The sequence below is a fragment of the Bombyx mori genome, chromosome 10 (genome assembly GCF_030269925.1).
Source record: "Bombyx mori chromosome 10, ASM3026992v2".
NCBI classification, from domain to species: Eukaryota; Metazoa; Arthropoda; class Insecta; order Lepidoptera; family Bombycidae; genus Bombyx; species Bombyx mori.
Genome location: NC_085116.1, coordinates 13,432,142 through 13,454,114, shown reverse-complemented (window position 1 = coordinate 13,454,114; position 21,973 = coordinate 13,432,142). Strand labels below are relative to the sequence as shown.

Here is a 21,973-nt window from a genome sequence, read left to right as displayed (position 1 = left end):
AAATTAATTATTTTACAACAAACCTTACAATTGTAAAATACTAAAAGAATATTGTTTCTAAGGCGGGCAAACTATTATCCGGCTAAACATATTTGCGAGTAAATATCATAACCTATGCCGATCCAATCTCTGCCAGGATGAACCATTGGATGTATTGTTTTAAGCATACTATTTTTCGTGCTTTATTATACAGATTCTGTGACAACTCGCGCTTCGAACATTTTTGTCAGAATTAGTATTGACATCATAAACATAGGTGTTCAAAATGTTGATTGAACTTTACTTGACTGCTTATCACTGACGCGAGCTTTCATTGACTTCCGCTTTTCCTACGTCTCCTAATATCTTCTGATTAAGTTTGCTAGGTTCCAGACAACCCAGTTATCCTTCGGGTAGCCCCAGCCCCATTATTTAGTGTAGCCGTTTGGTTTTAGAGCTATTGCGAGAAGCGGAAAAAGGCTAACTTAAAGTGAATGGGTTATCGTTTAATATGGACTTGGAGGATCTCATTAAATATTAAGCTGAAATAGTGATGAAACATTCTTCAGGATTCTTTTCAACTACAGTATTATTGAATATAGTTGTAACACCTGTGTCATATTTCAAAGAATCAGTTTTAGTCGTAGGGTAGCTTAGTTTAGGTAAAAATCGTAATATCAACAATCCATCTTTTGAAACAGCAAGGCAAAACATATAAAAGTTCAAATGTATATGGTATATGGTGGTCACATGTACACTTCTAATATCTGTTAGCTAAAGCTTAACTCGTCAACCGCAGCGAGAACTAAATGTTTACAAATAATAAAACGGTGACACGAGCCGAGTTCGTCTCTTAAGATAAAACTGTTATAAATACACGAACGACACCTATGCTTGATTAGTGCGCTCGCGAGCAGGCGTACGCCTGCTGTTTTATATCTCTTACTCGTTGTACCGAAGTACCAGAAGTCTCACTACACCCGCATTAGCGTAACAATGGCTCCCGGTGTCATTCAAAACTCTGAAACAATATTGACCGACTCCCTCGAAGTTATTACCGCGACGCATAATGGGGGTCTTATTAACGAACTGATGGTTGAATCTAATGTAAACAAAACGTGCCCAGTGGATCTACAGTTCATTAATGGAGCCCATGGGCAACATCAAGCTGTTAAGGCTGCTGAAGCGGATAAAGTTGAAGTCAAGAAGCCGGCTCGTAAAGTTACAAGACCCAAAGTGCTGAAGAACCACGAGTCCAGAGAATTATTGTACGACAGACTGTACGACACAACTTGTCCCAGAGTGGTGAGTGAAGTTTGAAGTTTCACGTGAAAATAAATATTTTCTTAGATTAATTTAGTACTACTACAATCTTTAGGGTAGTTCCATGGAATATAATTTTCTCTTAATCATAGTCCCTGTAGATACAGTCAGCATAACAGGTTGAATTTATTCATTTCATTTTATACCTTCAAACTGACGGGGCTGTTAAACTTTTGGGAAAGCCAATTATTGTAATGTCTTATTTAAAGAAACGAGAAATATTTTCGTCAGTAAAACACTACCTTTGAACCGGTGCATTGTACTCTGCAATAAATAATACATTTAACATTACGCATCACATGTTTACTCATCTAAACCAATGTAAAGATTATATGAACCTCTAGATATTTGTACAAGTCCCGAGCACGCGCCCACTTATGTAAATAAATCTTTGTGTAATTTACTTGATATGAACGATTTTGAATAAAAAAGATGAATTTAAAGGAATATCGCAGCATTACCGTTTCTTTAATAGTTTTAATTTATTTATTTGAAATAGTTTTACGGGCTTTCGTCAAGCTGTTTGTATATTTGGTGTAATTTAGTGACTAGGTATTACAGCTTTTTTTTATTTCATCATCCTGCTAAAAATCAAGGAAGGCTCAAGTTTGACGTATGTTTTCCCCGTTTAGTTAATATCTGCTTGTTACTATTTGAGGTCTACGATCCACTTGTACCAAAAGCGTTAACATAATTAATGAAGTGATCTCAGTGCCATATTCAGAGGTCTTTATCTGTGGAAATAATTTTGTCATCTTCATTGGCAAGTCGTGCAAAGAAGAAGAGAGAAACCTATTCATTTACCTTAAACTGATACACCCAGACCCTAAATACAAAACGTTTCTGACATAGACACTGACCGCAGAGCTGAATCCTGATCTTCAAGTGACCAGTGAATATTATTAGTATTATTAGAATAGTCCTTGATGGATTGAGAAAGAAAATCATTTTCTTTTTGAAATTCCATATGGGGTTCACCTACAAATGTTATAAATAAATATATTTAAGGTAATGGAACTTTGACTGATTTTATGATGAATAAATTCCAGTTTCGATTTATATGGGTCATATAAGTCACATTGTATTTCGAATAATAAAATATTTGGAAAAATACAATACGAAAACCAACGTTACGAATTATGTCACTTACAATTGGAAATTGCAAAAACAAAATATGATTTATCTTAAATATTCAGCGTTTCTTGATACATTTTATTTTCTGTTTAGTCTAGTCTTAGCAATCATTCGAAGTTACATTGTATTTTAATTGCTTTACTGTAAACATTAAAGCGTGTTTTGTAGAAGACGACATTTAAAATATTATTCCATACATTGAGGTTTTGCTATACATTTCTTGTCGATACTTTGGATGTTTTGTACCAGGTAATTCAAAAAACCGTACCTGGTACCGTTCTTGATACGACGTTTCAAATATTAACTAATATGAGTCATTCAACTTACTTTTTATCTTAAGAACATACATATTTTTATGCCTGTACGAATATATATATATATAATTACATACATACATATGTGCACTTGTTGCTGCAGTGAAAAATTAGAAAATAATAGAACCATTTTTTTCGAAACATATACGCTTGTATTTCCGTATAAAATATGTTTAACATAATAGTTTTTAACATACAGTTACAGAAAATATACAGTTAGCAAAAAAAATATTCAATTATTACGAATAACGTGTACCGTGACCACGAAAACTGTAAATTATTCGAAATATCGGAAAATAATGATAATGTAAACTCGAGATCAAACCATAAAACTGGTTTTAATTATTGAGTGATAAATTCAGTTCGATTCATCCTGTGCCCATTTTTATAGCGAGCGACCGATATAGGCTTACCAATTATGGTTAGTTGTTTACTTTTCTCTTTACTCTCTTTCTTTCTTGCTTTCTTCTTTCTTTCCTACTCGTTCTCTTTACCTTTTACTCTCTTTTAACAATTTTCTTAGAAGAGACCATGCCACGATGCATCTGACTAAGTGATTAGCGTATAACAGATCCATCCATCACAAACTTATCGTAACACACAAGCTGGGAGGCTCAAGATTGTATAGTGGATTATCTTCACTTCAGAATAGAGCCCATGAATGCGTTGCAGCAGTTATAGGTAGGACGGTTGGTTTAAAATACGCTCTTCTACCAATAAAATAATGAAGAATTAGAGGTGAGACAGATATAAATTTGGGACAAAAAAATTATTTGTTATAATCGAAAAAATTGTATATTAATTGTAAAAATCGTGTAATAAAAATCGAACCCGCAAAATTATAATTTGCGTAATTGCTGGTGGTAGGACCTCTTGTGAGTCCGCGCGGGTAGGTACCACTGCCCTGCCTATTTCTGCCGTGAAGCAGTAATGCGTTTCGGTTTGAAGGGTGGGGAGCCGTTGTAACTATACTGAGACCTTAGAACTCATATCACATAATCAGTTATTTCCGGAAAAGACACTGCTGTTATGCGGCACTGTACTATGGATGAGTTGAGAGAAAGTGGCGAGTAGGGTCCGGGAAGTAGCCAGATACATTCGGTTTAGGGTAGGAATTCATTTCAAAACAACATGTACAGTTTTTCAGTGTAATAAAAATCTTTAAAATTGGTTTTCACAAATAAAATGCAAAAGTTATCGCATTTGAAGAATTTGAGTCAAAATAAAAACAATCGGCTTATCTTAGTGATGATTGGTTTGTTTATGTTTGTTTTCCGTTAAATAAATATCTTTTTGCTACAACCGATAGTGTGATGGGGCATATGAGGCGTCGGAGTACCTATAAAAATTCACGGTCAATTTATCGTAAGACGTATGTGTTTTGTTCTTAGGATTTGATATATGATATAGAATAGGTATTATTTGTATTTTTCTCTTAATACGTCTATAAAAATTTCTTTGAGAAATAATTTTCACAATGTAATTGACATTTTTATATCATCATACAGGCGTTCGACAGGAAACCTAGTTTCTAAATTGAACAAATCATTGTATACGTAAGCAATTTATAATTTAGAACGATACCTAAGATTACTCATTTCTTTTATTTATATGATTAATATGTTACAAGCGCATCTCTAAGTTTAATACACAAGTACCCATTCCCGAACTGATGCAGTATGGTTCTATATCGAGATTCGATATAAGAAACAGTAATATTTTTTATTATTGTACTGGAGAATAGATATCAAGTAAGTTTTTTTTTGCTTAGATAGGTGGACGAGCTCAAAGCCCACCTGGTGCTAAGTGGTCACTGGGAAATGGAGACATCTACAACGTAAATGCACCATCCACCTTTAGATATAAGTTCTAAGATCTCAGTATAGTTACAACGGTTGCCCCACCCTTCAAACCGAAACGCATTACTGCTTCACGGCAGAAATAGGCGGGGTGGTGGTACCTACCCGCGCGAACTCACAAGAGGTCCTACCGCCAGTAACATAATATTTATATTACTAGTATATATATTACCAGTAAAATAATATTTCAAACGTTCTAAATTCAAAAGCCCAAACAATTCAAAAGCTCCTCAAAATCAGAATTACTACATATTTATTACCAAGCATCTATACTTATTATATTATTATATATATAGGTATTATATATATTCGGAATGTTAAAGTTTGTGCGTATGTTACCCAATAAATTAATAATGAATGGATTTGGATGAAATTTCGAACAAAGCTATATTATTAACATGTAGAATACTTTTTATCATGCTTAATGGCATGACCCAGGCAATGCCGCGTATATCTGCTACAGTAAATACGACAATGTGTTCACTTGTTGGTGATTTTACGTACCAACCGACCTGCAGGTTATGAACCCGATAGTGACACAAGCAATTCTACTTCGGGAAAAGCTCGAAGCGTTTATTCTTTCCGAATTACAAATGCGGGTGAAACTACGGGAAATTTCTGCTCTTAAATAAAAATTATCACGAGGTGTGAAAGTCTATTGGTATAAGCGACATCATGCTTAATACACGACATTTATTTTTGTAATTAAAGGTGAGTTTTATTTGGTATAGCTGACCCGGCAGACTTCGTACTGCCTCAATCTATAGATAAAAGACCTAAGCTTTTGTGTAAAATAAACTTAAAACTAACAAAAGGAATCCGTCCGACGGAGGACACATCAAAGGAAACACAAAGTGTTATTTTTATTTAATTCCGAAAATTTTCATTAATATACCTTTTAAGCCTTCTCTGAACTTCCACAAATAATTCATAACCAAAATTAGCCAAATCGGTTCAGCCGTTCTCGAGTTTTAGCGAGACTAACGAACAGCAATTCATTTTTATATATAGAGATAGAAGATAGATTACGAGCATCAACAGTTCGATGTTTTTAATTGAATTTTCAATTAAGTTTACTCCATTCAAGTAGTTGAAGAAGTTTTTTTTCTTATGATATTTTCTCCAAAATACATATATACTTTAAATGGTTATCCTATATATAGTTGCAAAAATGTCGCTTGAACCAGATAGCGTTTCACTCCTCGACCGCGTTCGGGAATACAACTTAAGCCCACGGTATTGTAGTCAATTAATAACGACAATACCAAATATAAGTGTGTTGAGCACAATGGGGACGACACAACATTCCGATTTCAAACAGTAATCGTATTTACTTAGAAAAATGAATAGCAAATTTGTATTTGTAAAGAAAACTCAAAGGCGCGTCCTGCGGACAGAAATCGTGTTATTCGCATGAAACCGTACGTTTCTCTGGCGGCTGTTTACTTTAATTATAGAACTGCTTAAATATGAATCGCGAAATAACGTTTTCTTATGTGTTTATTAATAATAAAACCGTATAATTGCCGTAATGCGGATAGGTTTCGTGTATACAATTCCAATTATTAGGGACATTTAAATTAATGAAGATTGTATTTTGAAGGATTAGTTAACAAAATTGAACTGTTCGTTTGTCTAAAGAGTAAGGTAACCGGTGTAAATATACCAATCGAAGCGATTGCAGTCTGGATTCAAATGCTCTGCCACGTAACATTCTTTCTAAGTGAATACTTACCTACAAATTTTACATCAACGACCTTCACGATAAGGCAATAAAATTATTGTGTTACATTCATATACTATTCAATCCAAAAAAATATAAATTACGTAATTATTCATTGTAAAGTCCGATAGCCACTCAAGACCAGGGGCCAAAGGGGGCCAAAACAAAAAAGTTATCTACTAGAATTTTTTTTTTTAAAAACAATTGGAATGCTTGTTAAACAATCGAATATTGTGTCATAGTCATAGGTAATATTTTTCTATCATACTATTTCAGTAAGCATTTACAGGAAAGGTGAAGTAAAATGTTGAAAAAAATTCAAACATAGTTCGGCTTCATTATGCCGCGTCACGTAAATAGGTTTTTCTCAACGAACTAGGTGAATATTCAACACTAACGAGGCCTTCGTTTGGAATTTTGTTATTTATTTCGATAATTCGTTTGGTCCCACTAAATTAAGTAGGAGGATTCGCATATTATGATGATTGAAGTAACACGCTTTTGTTCTGTTACGTTTTTACTCAAAACTCACTTTTAAGTAATACTTTAATTAATTACATAAAAGGTTCGGTGATATATTACCCAACACCTTGTCAGCATAATTCGCGTGATGCGTTAACTTTATTTCCACAAATCGTTAGTACATGATCAACAACCGTGTCACCCTGGTGCATTCATAATTTTAACATTTCATTGATTTACTTAATATTTTAACAATAAACGTTTTTAAGCAACATAAACTTTAAATAACAAACTCACACAGCATCCTACAGTATGCTTATGAATCTCAAACTAGCATTATCATATTTATTCAAGAGTACGGGTTTTTTTTAACAAATAGGGCAATTATTTTAATTTCAATGTTAGTTATTGATGTTCAGAACCTACATATACATAGGTTTAAGAAAACTATTAAAGAACATCTGTGCAATAAAGCTTACTATGAAGTCAATGATTAACTAGAAGATTGCACAAAGTGGGAATGAGTTGGTCGCTCCGAGCATTTCAATATTGCAATAATTGCACGTAACAATTATTGCAATATTGCAAACAATTATTGCAATATAATCCGAGCATTTCAATATTGCAAACAATTATTGCAATATAATCCGAGCATTTCAATATTGCAATAATTGTTACGTTATAACGTAACAATTATTTTTTTTAGTTTTTTTTTAGTTTGCAATATTGCAATAATTGTTACGTTATAACGTAACGAAATGCTCGGATTATATTACTCACTATATTACTTACTACTTACAGTATTATAATACTCATTGTAAAAATGAATATTTAAAAAAAAACTAATATTAAAAAAAAAAAAACAGACATGCCCGCTGAGTTTCTTGCCAGTTATTCTCAGGACGGAGGCTAGTTTTTGTGAAATGGCGGTAGTTCTTTTTGACGTTCAACAAGTATGTACTTTTATTTAAGTTGAATAAAAAAAAAAATGATTTGATTTGATTTATCGTGTGATAAACACTGCCAATTTTTTTCTCTCGTTATTTCTGTGAATGGCACGATTCCCAGAGCCACACATTCAAACCGTCTCAATTGATACGATACGCTACTTCAAATATACGAAAACGATTTTATCCTGAAGTACATCCAACTAGTTGCATTATATAACTCACCAAGATTTATCTAAGCTCGTACAATTTACATTAGTGAAGGTATTACAACATCTTAACGCAAGTAAATTGCGAATTAGGGATTCAGCATCTCGGAATTACCTACTCGGAGACGCAATCGGATTACTAACTTATACTCATTATGTACTCGATGAAAACGCTTTAAACTGAGCAAGATGAGCAGATTTATCTTCCCTAGTAAAAAAAAAATAGATTAGAATTTGAAATGCCCCAAAAAAACTGCAATTTGCAATTTTACGCTTTAGCGCTAGAAGACCAGAATTCATAATATTATTTGATACTTTTTTTTATTCCTTCCCACTACATTTTATTTTGTTGCTTAGGTGGGTGGACGAGCTCACAGCCCACCTGGTGTTAAGTGGTTACTGGAGCCCATAGACATCTACAACGTGAATGCGCCACCCGCCTTGAGACATAAGTTCTAAGGTCTTACTTAGTACAGTTACAACGGTTGCCCCGCCCTCCAAACAAAAACGCATTACTGCTTCACGGCAGAAATAGGCAGGGTGGTGGTACCTACTCTTGCGGACTCAAAAGAGGTCCTATCACTAGTTACCTAGCTTAAAAGGCTATTCCAGCTCCGCGCAGGTAGGCGAGCTCACGAGCTTAATCTGAGAGCATTTGTAACACTAGCCCTAGCAAGAGCAGTATCTAGTATTCGCAGTATCCACCACCGGATATATTTGATACAGTTGCTTTGATTCACGATGCCATCAAATCATTCTTGCCACATATATCATTCGACCCTGATATGCGCTCCCATCCTTTGTGTTCCCGTTATAATTTGCTGTTTGATATCATTCATGTCTTTCTGAGATAATTAAAATAGTAATGTTTAAATATATTTGTAGGTACAATTGATAAATGTATCTTAATTCAAGATTCTGTATTATAAGATTAAATTTTTTTGAAAATACAAAAATTGACTATGGAACTTTTTAAATAAGTGATAACAAAGTCAATGAAGACGATCTTTCCGATCATGTAATTCATATAAATTGTATTAGTGGTATCAAATTATCTAAGAATTAAATATTAAATATGATTGACATGATTATACCACTTTTGAAGGTTAACGCTAATTGTAAGATACAAAGCGTTTGAACCCTTTTTGATAATTTTTTGTAACAGTAAACCTCCAGCAGCTCTTAAAATACTCAATTCTTCTATTTTATATTTAGGCATTAATTGTAAGATGCGTAATGGACATTATTTGAAAATTTGGACGAAGATATTGCTTTGGAAATGAATTTTATTCGCCTCATCAGTTTGTTGTGATGTTTAGGGTAATGTTATATATTTATTGGTTGATATTATTGGTCCAGCTTTACGTGGTTTGGCTGCTACTAGCTTGCAGCGTCCAAAAGCATCGAAAGTGGATCATGATGATTCGTAAAGACGTGTTTAAAAGGGACTACAATGGCTGGCTGGTGCCTGAGCCTGGTCAAGGGTTTAATCGGCACTGTGACACGATAAGTGAATTGTCGTGTTTGCTGCTGAGGCGAAGTAGCATTCGATATGTGTAGATACGTTCATCCGTTGAAATACTAAGCTTAGAAGTTGCACATTTTTACAATTGCTTAGCTTCAACGCCGCCACCCCTCTTGAGATAAGCGTTCTGAGTTTTTATGCCATGTACGTCCACAAGACGGACAATTACCAATAACTTCACAAATTATAATTATTGGGCGTTTGGTTTAATGCACGACGTTATTCCTTAACCGTGGAAGTGGTTACATTTATTAAATACGTATTTGATTTGAGAAATTGGTATTTGAATGCGGGATTCGAACACCGGCACGGTCGTATCGCTCGATACGAATGCAATGGCGTCTTATCTTTTAGGCCACGACGACTTCAAAATACTTCTTGTTCAGTAATACGTTCTATTAAGATTGGCCTTTCTTCTCTTTGATCTCTTCGGCTCTCGAATGGCCATTCAGGGCAAGAACTCAATTAACTTATAAGTTAAACAGTTTCTGCTTAGATGCGTTGAATTGTGATCGTGCTTGAGTTTTTAAATGTAAAACATTGACAGCCTCACAGAACATAACATGGCCATCGTATTCCTCTCGTATTGCAGAAGTCGGTTTCTTTATATAAGCATTGATATATTTTATATAAGTGCTTGAGTTTGTAAATGTAAAATATTGACAGCTCGGCAAGTCGACGTTTATTTGAACGTCGTTCGAGCAATCTGATTAAATGTATTACGTCGATGGCAGCCATTCAATATTCTTAGCACGCAGGAAAATATTTACTTACACGCCGAACGATTTGCGATCCTGCTCTTTGCGTAATTGGCAATGTCGTTTGCTCAAATATGTGGCATGTGCGGAGTTTGGGGGCCTAATTGATGAATGTAGTTAGTTGGCTTGTTATTACAAAAAAATAGATTTCACGGAGAAGTATTTTTTGGGCATAATAATTGGCAGAGAATTTATATTTTTATTATTGTTTACTTATCGAAATGCTTTAATATTGTTTAGGCGGGTGAATGAGTTTATGGCCCATCTAGGGTTAAGTGGTCGCCGGAGCACAATTACGCAATTTAAAATGTGACGTCATCGAAATGCAAACATTTAAATAACTCCCAGACTTCCGTTGTACTTTTAATTTAAACTACCACTATCCTTTAATCTAAAAATGCTTTTCTTTTTAAAATTCTTGAATTTATTTGTTGCAATTTTCCAAAATAAATCCATCGTAATCATAATTTATAAAGCTCTAACTGGAGCAATTTCAAAACATTTAAAGTCCATTTTTTTCATTTGTACGAAGAAAAATAAAATGTTTTGACCTCAGCAAATCCTTGCAAATGTCTTGTTCCTTAAACTTGCATGTAAAGAAAGTTTTGTAGAACTTTAAACTTAGACAATGTTTTAAACTTGTATCACGATGTAAAGGATTGTTTTGGGGCAACTAAAATATATTACTTCGTTGTTTCGTACAAGTTCTTGAGAGTTTGTTTGCTGTCATATGGGGAACTTCGAACTGATATGAACCTTATTGTATAGTTTATTTAGAAATAAAATGAAAAGTTTTTATGTGATGTAAATAAAACGCTCGTAGCGAATATTTTTTCTCTTGTAATCAGAATTCAACCAAAATCATTCACATCCCCAGACTTTGATTCATTTTTTCCATTGATTTGTTATTATTACCTTTTTTTATTTAGGAAAAAAAAATACATAATTAGCATGCTCATTATTGTTTACTTAATATTTTTAAATTTCACACTGGTTGTAATTCTTATATGTTCTTATACTTAAATACTAACATTGTCAATATATTGGTGCTCTCTTTAGTAGTAAGTCCATATTCTGTGTAATATTCCGCCTGCTTTAACTACTGGCGTTTCGACTTCAGGAATAAACCGTATTTCTCCAACACCATATTTTTAAGTGATCCTATTCAATCACTATGTTATAGCTAAAGAATAAAAGATACGAAAATGAATAGTGTTTTAATCAGTTTTCATAAGAGATTTATAATCAAATTATTTTTCTGTCTAAAACTGAAATCGATAAACGTCAGAATAAATCGGAAAAGTAGTTTTTAATCAAGCCAAACTTAGATGTTATGTAGTACGAGTATACTTAACGAGTACTTACTATGTATTTTGAGTAATTATGGCAAATGTATGTATGTATTTAAACATGCGAATGTCAAGAATTGAGCTTTAGGGAGTAATCACAATCGCGTCGGCTGCCACCGGCTGCCACACTCGACGCGCACAGCCACGCATGTACAAACAAATGTTACATTAGAAATTCACAATGCGATTACCTGTCACATTCACAAACAGAGCGACGACGTGACATTGGAACACCGTAGCTTCATATTCACAGCTCTACATATGAATTGAATGAAGCTCTCAGGCTTTGTTCATAAAAGAGAAGTAACAAATTAACTTCTACTTGATTTTTTTAAATCTCGTATTTGTTACTGTTATTATAAAAACCGACTTTTCAAACGCTACGCAGTTTTCGTGATGGCGGATGACTGAGATTAAAACGTAAAAATAGTTCTGTGTCTAGTTGTTTTAATATTTTATTTGTTGAGGTCATATTTGAATTGACAAATTAAAAAAATATGATTAACGCGTTTCGACTATTCCAGGGTCCAAGTTTATGGCCGAAAATGGAATATCTTAAGGTCCAAGACAATTGTCAAATAAAAATTGAATCAAGAAAAAAATTGAATTGTGTCCGATAATATAGCAGTTCAATTCCAGAAATCGATATATTATAGCGAATATGATTTATTGTTCACTAATATAGTGAAAAAGTCAAGGCAAAACATTACACAAAGAGAGCACAACGGGCTCTTTTATTTCTAAGACCGTTTAAATATCTATACGTACTTATTTAAGTATATCCATATGTCATTTCGTTTGTCTAAAAATAAAAGTGTTTCATTTTTTTATTTATGGCAGCTGATTATGCGTGCATCTTAAAGCTAAGCTATTTAGTGGTAATTTCTGAAAAATAAACACCATTGATCTCATAAAGAAGTTTGATAGTTTGTAAGTACAAGATTTCGAGGATTTTTTTATTATCTTGTGGTTGTGACTACCATAGCTTGGTAATGCCAATGCACAGATAAGCCGGATCGAAAATGACTAAAATTAGACGTCGTTTGAAGAAAAACCCTCGCGATATACTGGGAAGAAACTCGTTCCAGATTCGTATAAGGCAAAAATGATTTTTTGGGCTGTGAGACAACGAAATTCCAAGTACTAGGAATGGACTAGGGTCCAACGAATATTATTTGATGGTTGTTTAATATCTTTATTAAACAAAATATTCAGCGTACATCTTAAGATCTAGTTCTTAATTTAATGTATTTTGTTCAACTAGAACGCACATAAAAGTTGATTAGAACAGTAACTGTTGTAAAGCGCTACATCTCGTTTTCAAGATTACGAAGTGTGGTACTTTTGAGTTTAATTTCAAAAGATTATGACAAATGTCAGTTTCTCTTTGTTGTAACTGTGAAAAGGACTTCAAACTAGAAAATTAAAATTGGGTTAGACCCAGAGATGGGTCGTACTAGGTAAATCAGATACTAGGTAAATCAGATCCTCCTGTTCCTAATCTTAAGATATACCTAATCCACATAATCTTCCTAATCTCATTCACAACCAATACTTTACTTACCAAGCAATCTCAATCTGCCTATTCCTAATCTCAAGTTCTGAGTTCGTTATTGGAATTTGATTAATGTGATCGTTGGATCATTATTTGAATGATTAGGATTAGGCATTTAGGGATTGTGAGATACGTTGCAGCTTGTAAGTGAGTGAGATAGCGTAGGAACAGGTGGGAGCGTATGCTGAGCATTCGATTTTATGTTTTAAGAATACGAAGATAAGGTGGAACAAGTGGATTATATATATTGACAAAACGGGATTAGGTGCAGCCTAATCTCGTGAAATACCTAATACTCGGGTCTGTTCTAATAAATCTGACTCATCTCTAGTTAGACCATCAGATTTAACAGTAGTTATACTCACTTTGTCACCAAAAGTTTGATGTAGGCAAATCAAACAAACAACAATAAAAAAAAAATCTAATATAAAAAACTGTAAAATTGTAAATAGATCAAAATGTAAAAAACTTATTATATCTAAGAATGTAATATGTACTTATACTTATGGGAAACAAAGATTATATTATTATAATTATTTATGTATATTTATTTAAAATCTTATTAATTACATAATATTTTTTAAAAGAGATATTAAAATACAATTTAAAAAAAAACACAATATACAAATAGATTGCCGCTGATGGCGGTGTCTACGACACAAGCCACCAGTGGTTAGGACTCCAGAGTGAGAAACCTCCTCACAATGCGTGCAGTATCGAGGATAACTGCTTTCTATATTAGGCTTGCAACCCAGCTGGATAACGAAAGTTTCTTAAGATGTTGATCGAAACTTTTCGCTATCAAACCGTGTACCGATACAACTATTGGAACAATGATGGTTGAATTAACATGCCACATGGCGGTAGTCTCGTGGGCCAGGTCTAAATATTATTATTATTATTATACTCACTTACTTATGTTTATGATCTACTTCTAAAAAGATGTATTTAAATAGTTTATGTGTGCTTCACAATATTGCGCAATGAATTTCCCTTCTCGGTTTTCCTCGACGCGAATACAAGATCTGCTTATCCTCATATTTCGTATAAAAAAGTGCTTGAGAGAGGAACGCAGCAACTTAGCTGCTCACCGGTATTACCGTCGCCTATCTGGGAGAACTATTTCTACAACATCTACACATTCATACAATAATAGATTCAGCTGCCTACGTTATAGATCTTATAATTAAATAAAAACGTTCCATATCCACATTAAATTTAAGGAAATCGCTCTCTTGCTCAGAGATATTAATTAAAAAAATTGTATCTAAAATTTTTATCCTCTGATAAATTCACGTTGTTTTTTGTATGAGCTCCAATATTCAATTAACACCAGACGGTCCATAAGCTCGTTAAGCTGTCTAATTCAACGAAATTTAAAAAGTGTTTGGAAAGTACACAAAAAGAACCAGAATTCAAGACAGGACGAATTCCCGGAACTCTATCGTTAAATAAGTTAACAAAAACAAACAAAATAATACTCAACGAGTTCTTAGTAGGTACAATTTTTACTTTTAATGAGTTTCCGATATCTAAATACATAATTTCTAAAAATCATGACATGAACTCCGTTAAATAATAACATTGATTATATTTAAGACACTGAATTTGACTTGCAGTTGAATCGGGATTGTGTGTGTGTGTGTGTGTGTGTGTGTTTGTGTGTGTGTGTGTGTGCGCGTGTGTGTGTTTGTGTGTGTGTGTGTGTGTGTGTGTGTTTGTGTGTGTGTGTGTGTGTGACAAGTATTCGAAGTAAAAAATCACTACCATGCGGCAGGCAGCGGCTTGGCTCTGCCCTTGGCATTGCTGAAGTCCATGGGCGACGGTAACCACTCACCATCAGGTGGGCCGTATGCTCGTCTGCCTACAAAGGCAATAAAAAAAATCGTGAAAAAATTAAAGATTCTCTTTTGAATCAAGTCTATAATTATTTGCCTTATTTCCTCTCGACAATGCAAATTAAGTGGTGATTTGTTGACAGCCGACGCTATGCAACGAGCGCTCGTGTCTTGGGAGTTTGATGGCCATCCCGGGACGAGGCGACGTGCCCCGAGACCCGGAGGAGGTGCTTAATGACGCAAAGGACTTTCTAGGCCAGTACTTCGCTTCTATACGGAGGTGAGTTTTAATATACAACTGGTAACTGGAAAGTAGTCTGTGTTAGCCCAATTAAAAAAAAATGTTTAGTAAAGATTAGTTTGACAGTGACATTTCGTAATTGCTCATTATCGTATCAAAGTATAAGTTAACACAACTTTGTGGCTGTCAAAAGTGGATGCTTTTACATCTTTCAGACTAAGTGACTACTGATTCTTGTGACGTATCTGAGATGCAAGGGGCGTGGGTGTACCACAAATCAATTAACTTTAAAAAACAAAAAAATATATATTATATCGTTATGGAAGCACTAATAGAGGGTTTTGGGTTTTAGTAATGGACGAGTCATCGAAAAATAGTTTTTAATAAACCCGCTGTAAATGAAAGCATTTGCTCTATGTAATTAATAATGAACTCTCAAAATATACGATGCTGTCATCAGTAATAATTATTCAAAGCGCTCTCTGTATTTATGTGTATTATCTATGCTCTGTATTCCCATTTCCTATTTGTGGTAAAAAACGAGGGAACTTAAACGCCTCTACGTAGAGCCGAAATCTCCAAACGAATGTAACTTATAAAGATAATTTTTGTAGTCAAAATTATGTTTCAAAATTCTTAAGACAAATTTAAATAAACCTATCGTAGGAGCGTATATCTCTCGAAAGCCCGAAGCGAGTGTAGGTTACGAATAATCGTAAAATACAACTTTTTGTTTCATACGAATATTATGTAAATCGGTGCCACTTTTTCCGAGTGCCAAGTTTATGCATACGCGTCCCTGCCGTTTTGTAAAGCCTACTAACATTTATATTTCTTATCGTAATTTTTTCGGTGGAGTATTTTCATTCACCGAGGCAATCACTTATATTTTCATTCACTGGCAGCGAAACGACTGTGAAGGATTTAGAAAAAAAGTCTTTGCCTACAATTCTAATACTTTAAGAGTATTATGACAATTAAACATAATGCATTTTACTGTTTACTATAACATTTTCGATTATTTTACATTATAAATAAATTGTTTATTCCGTACCGCTTAAATTACAATCACAATTAAAGACGATATGTTTAAGGTTTTTTTCCTGACCACTTCCTCTTTTGGGATTTTCGCTAAATATATAAATAGCCGATAATATGCTGAAATTACTGGCCGCTATCTATTGTACATTGATAGTATTAAAACAAAAAAATCCGTAACAATCAAATTTTCATAGTCACAACTCAATTTATTTAAATATGGCCGCGTAGAAATAAAAGTAACAAAATGAACAGTAATACAATATACGATTTATCCATGTACTTACCAAAACAAATGTTCTCAGGGCCAATACTCCAGCTCATGAAGCTCGCTGGAAAATCGTACAAGAGGAAGTAGCTACGACTGGCACATACCAACTAACCACAACAGAACTGGTATTTGGAGCCAAGCTTGCATGGAGAAACGCTAGCCGTTGCATTGGCAGAATCCAGTGGTCAAAATTGCAGGTATGTTGAATAATACATTATAAACCCATTAGATTGAATCATCACCAATTTTTTTTTTTTTTTTTTTTTTTTTTTTTTTATTGCCTTTGTAGGCAGACGGGCATACGGCCCACCTGATGGTGAGTGGTTACCGTCGCCCATGGACTTCAGCAATGCCAGGGGCAGAGCCAAGCCGCTGCCTACCGCTTAATACTCTCCACAAGCCTCGTTTGAAGAAGGACATGTCATAGCGCTCGGGAAACACCGTGGAGGGGAGCTCATTCCATAGCCGGATGGTACGTGGCAAAAAAGATCTCTGGAAACGCACTGTGGATGATCGCAGTGGCTCCAGGTAGTATGGATGAACTCTACTCCGGTGGCGGGCGGTGCGATGGTAAAAACGAGATGCTGGTATCATCTCGAACAATTCCTCAGAGCACTCCCCATGGAACATACGGTACAAAATACAGAGGGAACCGAAGTCCCTCCGCAGACCCAGAGGCTCCAAACGATCCGAGAGAATGGGATTATCGACAATCCGAACGGCCCTCCTCTGTATGGAGTCAAATGGAAGAAGCTGGTATTTGGGAGCCCCAGCCCAGAGATGGGAGCAGTACTCCATGCGAGGCCGGACTTGTGCTTTATAAAGCAAAAGTCTTTGTCCAGGCGTGAAGTACCGCTTCGCTCTGTTGAGGACTCCCAGCATTTTGGACGCCAACTTGGCTTTGCCTTCCAAATGACTCCGAAACTGGACATCGCTCGAAATGTCGACCCCAAGTATCCCGATACTCTCGGAAGGTTGCAGGGATACTCCTTGGAATTGCGGCGCCATGACAAAGGGGTCCTTCTTCGCAGTGAACGCGCAAACTTGTGTCTTTATCGGGTTGAATTGAACCAAGTTCAATTCACCCCATTCGGAGACTCGCCCCAGATAGTTCTCCAGTTCAGACACAAGTTTTGATCGTCTCTCTTGCACCACGCTCCGAGAGAGACTCTGATGGCCGATGTATCGCGCATCCCCCGTGCTGTCATCCGCATAGCAATGCATGCCATCAATAGACAGCATGTCATTGATATACAGGATGAAAAGGTGGGGGAGAGCACCGAACCTTGTGGAACGCCAGCGTTAATGGTCATGGTATCAGAACAGTCACCGTCTACAACGACCGTGATGCTCCGCCCATCCAAAAAGCTAGCGATCCACTTGCAGAGACCCTCGGGGATTCCGTAAGATGGTAGCTTCGATAGAAGTGCCCTATGCCAGACCCTGTCGAAGGCCTTCGCGACATCAAGGCTCACAGCAAGAGCCTCGCCCTTGCTCTCCAAGGCTTCAGCCCACCTGTGAGTAAGGTATACAAGAAGATCGCCAGCTGAGCGACCGTGACGGAAACCGTACTGTCGGTCACTGATCAGCTGGCTATCCTCCAGATACTTCAGGAGTTGTATATTAATTATTCGCTCCATCACCTTGGAAAGCAAGGAAGTTATCGCGATAGGCCTATAGCTCGATGGGTCCGACCGGTCACCCTTCTTGGGGATAGGGTGGACGTGGGCAGTCTTCCATGAAGACGGAACCCTGTTAGTGCAATAAGAGAGGCGATACAAACGCGTTAGCGCAGGCGTCAGCTCAGGGGCGCACGTTTTCAGAACCACTGCAGGGATGCCGTCTGGCCCACTCGACTTATGGACGTCCAGGAGTCGGAGTTCCCGCCTGACTGCACACTGTGTAAAGCAGATCTCCGGCAGGGAACTATCACACCGGAGGATGTTCGGTGGTGTGGCACCCCCGTCGTCCACAGTCGAGTTCGAGGCGAAGAGTTTGACCAGAAGGTCAGCCTTCTCTTTCGCACTATGGGCCAGACTGTCATCGGACTTGCGTAGTGGTGGGAGACTAGACCTGCAAAAGTTACCTTCTGCAGCTTTGGCGAGCGACCAAAAAGCACGGCTCCCAGAGGGATAGCTCTTCAGTCGCTCGCCAATTCTAGCAACGTGCTCCGATTTCGCCCTGGCAATAACCTTCTTGTAGGACCTGGAAGCGGCGTTATATTTCCGCCTTTCCCCTGAGATGTTAGGATCCCGACGTCTCCTGGCATTATCCCATGCCACGTATGCGGACCGCTTGAGGTGTGCAGCATCCCTGCTGGCATTATTATACCAGGGTCTGCTGCGACCCCCAACGGGCACTTCAGAGGAGGGAATAAACAATTCCATCCCCTGGAGCACCACGTCTTTAAGACGGTCCGCACAGACGTCAGGATCAGCAGAGGAAAAGCAGAACCGCCCCCATGGGTAGAATGCGTAAAATTCACGCAATCCATCCCAATCTGCTGACATATACCGCCAAACTCTTCGATACCCGGTCGTCGTTCGACGATCAGGACGAGAGAGTGGTACGGCAGCACGAATAAGGCAGTGATCAGACGATCCAAGCGGAGCGTCGACCACCACACTGTATCCGGCCGGATCTGTGGTCAGCAGAAGGTCCAACAAAGAAGGCTCGTGCCCCTCGATATTTGGGACACGGGTGGGCTGTGTCACCAGCTGGGAGAAGCCGTAGGCCAAGGCGAAATCGTAGGCAGTCCGACCCGGGAGGTCAGTGGTTCTGGACCCCAACCACTCTTGGTGGTGAGCGTTAAAGTCTCCAAGAACCACCACCTCCGCAGATGGGTACTGCTCAAGCACGCGGTTAGTCCCCTCTTGCACATGCTCAAACAGAGCTGAACCTGCATCACTGCTGTGGGACCTGTACAGGCACGCGTAGATTCGGCTACGGCCCCCGTGATCTACGCGCAGCCACAAGAGGGACAGGTCCCGTTGTTCGAGGCCCCGAAGACGGCGACAACAGACATCAGCCCGGACGAATACGCACACCCCGGCTTTACGCAGGAAGTTGTGCTCCAATACGTAGCCGGGGTATTCAAGGTATGAGGTATCATCCGGAGCAGATATCTGCGTCTCCGTTAAAAAAAGCAGGGCAGGCTGCGCCGTCTCAAGGTGGTGGTGTACGGCGTCAAGGTTGCTATGTAGGCCCCAACATAGCAACCAATATGAATGAAATGATTTTTCAATCTGTTTTTGTCACCAAAAACAGATGGCGCTGAAGCATCAATTAAGGACGTTTATTCAAATGACAACTTATTCATTTAAAAAATGATTAATTAAGTAATTTTTTTTGGAACACTGCAGACTAAGTTAAGGCGTTACCAGCGGGTAGAGGCACTAAATGAATTTGCTCTCTCTCTAATGAGAAAACTCTCATTTTGAGACGAGAAAAAAAGCATAGGCAATTAAGCTGTCGTTCCGTTCTAGTTTGCGTTTAGTTTTCTCGTACTAAAATAATTATTTTTCTTTTAAGGCTCTTTAAATGTTTTAGTTAGCACAGAATTACTCTACTTGCATCGTTTTCTTCCCTTAATTTGAAAATCGTATTTACGAATTTAATGTTGTTGTCTGGAATTAGTAAAATTATTATACACTAGCGACCCGCCCTCGCTTCGCTTCGGAAACATTAAAACACACATGAAACCAAAAAAATAAAATAAAAATAATAATAAAAAAGTAGCCTATGTTCATCAGGGACAACGGCTTCTAATGGAAAAAGAATTTTTCAAATCGGTCCAGTAGTTTCGGAGCCTATTCGAAACAAACAAACAAACAAATCTTTCCTCTTTATAATATTAGTATAGATTTGATATGTAATAGTATCTACTATAGATTTTTTTCTACGTAACTAGATATAATAGTATCACTAGTATAAAAAGTTTTGGTAATATTCGAGGTCTCATTTTTTGGAAAGAACTTCCTTATGGGACGATGCGGAGGGGTACCCTAACCGGGAAAAAACGTCCGTAACGTAAGATTTTAGTTAGCACACAGTGTAAGACTTAACTTTGTAATAACGTACAAAAAATAACATATTTTTTTTATCATTCAGTGACCACGACCTCAGAGAACAACCGTGAATGAAGTGTACCACATAAGTATACCACATAAGTTCGCACATTACCGAATGACCGTGGGTTGTTGCGAAACCTCCAGTTTTATTTTCTTTATGCCTCGAATAGAACTTAAAATTAATATTTTTATAATAAGGTACTTCGTTCCTATCCGGTGTCCCACGACACCACACATCTTTTTTAAATTTAAAAGGAAGGTTTCATCAGTGAAATTTAAATACTGAGATTTATTAATCGACAGAGAAACGACATAAATTCTTTCAATCATTTCAATCGTTCATTCCCACTTAGTCTCTTTCTTTAGCTGTCTCGAGAATGCGAGGGTGTCTTAAATAAGCATTACCGGACTAAGATAGTTTAAACGTCGACCAAAGAGATGCGATAAATTTATATTTAATGGATTTTAAGATTGTTCTTTTACTTGTGGTGCTTAAGCGCTATTTCGTAGGAAATTGTAGTAATTTTAAAGTGCCATAATATACCTTTTTCAATCAGATGTTTAATTATTTGTAAAAGAGCAATATTTTTGTAGAGATAAATCCAATTTAGTATCTCATTTTTAGTAGTAAGGTTTTCATATGATCGTTAAGAACAACAAAGACAAATTGGCAACATGGGCAATTGGTACAGTCTAACTTTCAATGTCTGTCGTACTGGTGAACTTGTTTTGGAGAATTAATTTAATTGGCTCATGAAGTTTTAACATGTAATGCAATATATTTTAAAATTATTAATGAACATTGTGATAGGACGTAGTTATCTTATCTTATACCTTTAAACGAGCAATTCTTGTATATATATATATATATCGACGCTTGAAAGGCAATCCTGACTAAGCGACAAAAGTAGGTAAAATGAGTTAAATACACCATTGGAATCGTCTGATTTTTCTGCGTCTTTTAGTATAGGTTTCATCACTCTGTGACGTGTTTTATGTCGCTTAGATATGGTGTGATTTTCATAAAAATGCAGAGTTTTTTCCTACCAAACGACAAAAAAAAAGTTATTTTAGAGACATCCTGCAGTTAGGACATTTTAATAATAAGGTATTATTCACTTAGTCAGTTATTCATGTTTTTAAATTTTCATTTGTTTGTATTTATTTATTTTTCTTGTTATGAAATTATTCTTTAAAACCACTTAGTAGATTGTACCTATACAAAGTAGTCGTAATTGGTACAGCTATACAATTTAACCTGAAACAAAATGGAATAATATTGAATCTTAGATAGTTTTACTTGTTTAACTTAATATCCCTTTCCATCCGTAAATGTTTTTACATGACAACATTTCTAATAACTACGTCGCCTAGATAA

At 36.4% G+C, this 21,973-nt stretch overlaps 1 protein-coding gene across 2 annotated transcripts in view; it reads left to right on the top strand.

Annotated features, from left to right (window-relative positions):
- Positions 1-875: 875 nt before the first annotated feature.
- Positions 876-21,973, top strand: part of NOS2 (nitric oxide synthase 2) — a 50,262-nt gene continuing 29,164 nt past the window's right edge. Inside the window, exons 1-3 of one of the 2 annotated variants that reach the window (XM_012689821.4) lie at positions 876-1,284; positions 15,119-15,255; positions 16,560-16,722. In XM_012689821.4, coding sequence (XP_012545275.1) covers positions 976-1,284; positions 15,119-15,255; positions 16,560-16,722 — 609 coding nt within the window. In that variant the 5' untranslated portion in view covers positions 876-975. Of the gene's footprint in view, positions 1,285-14,101; positions 15,256-16,559; positions 16,723-21,973 lie in introns of those variants that run through there. The other variant, NM_001123336.1, reaches the window with a different exon arrangement.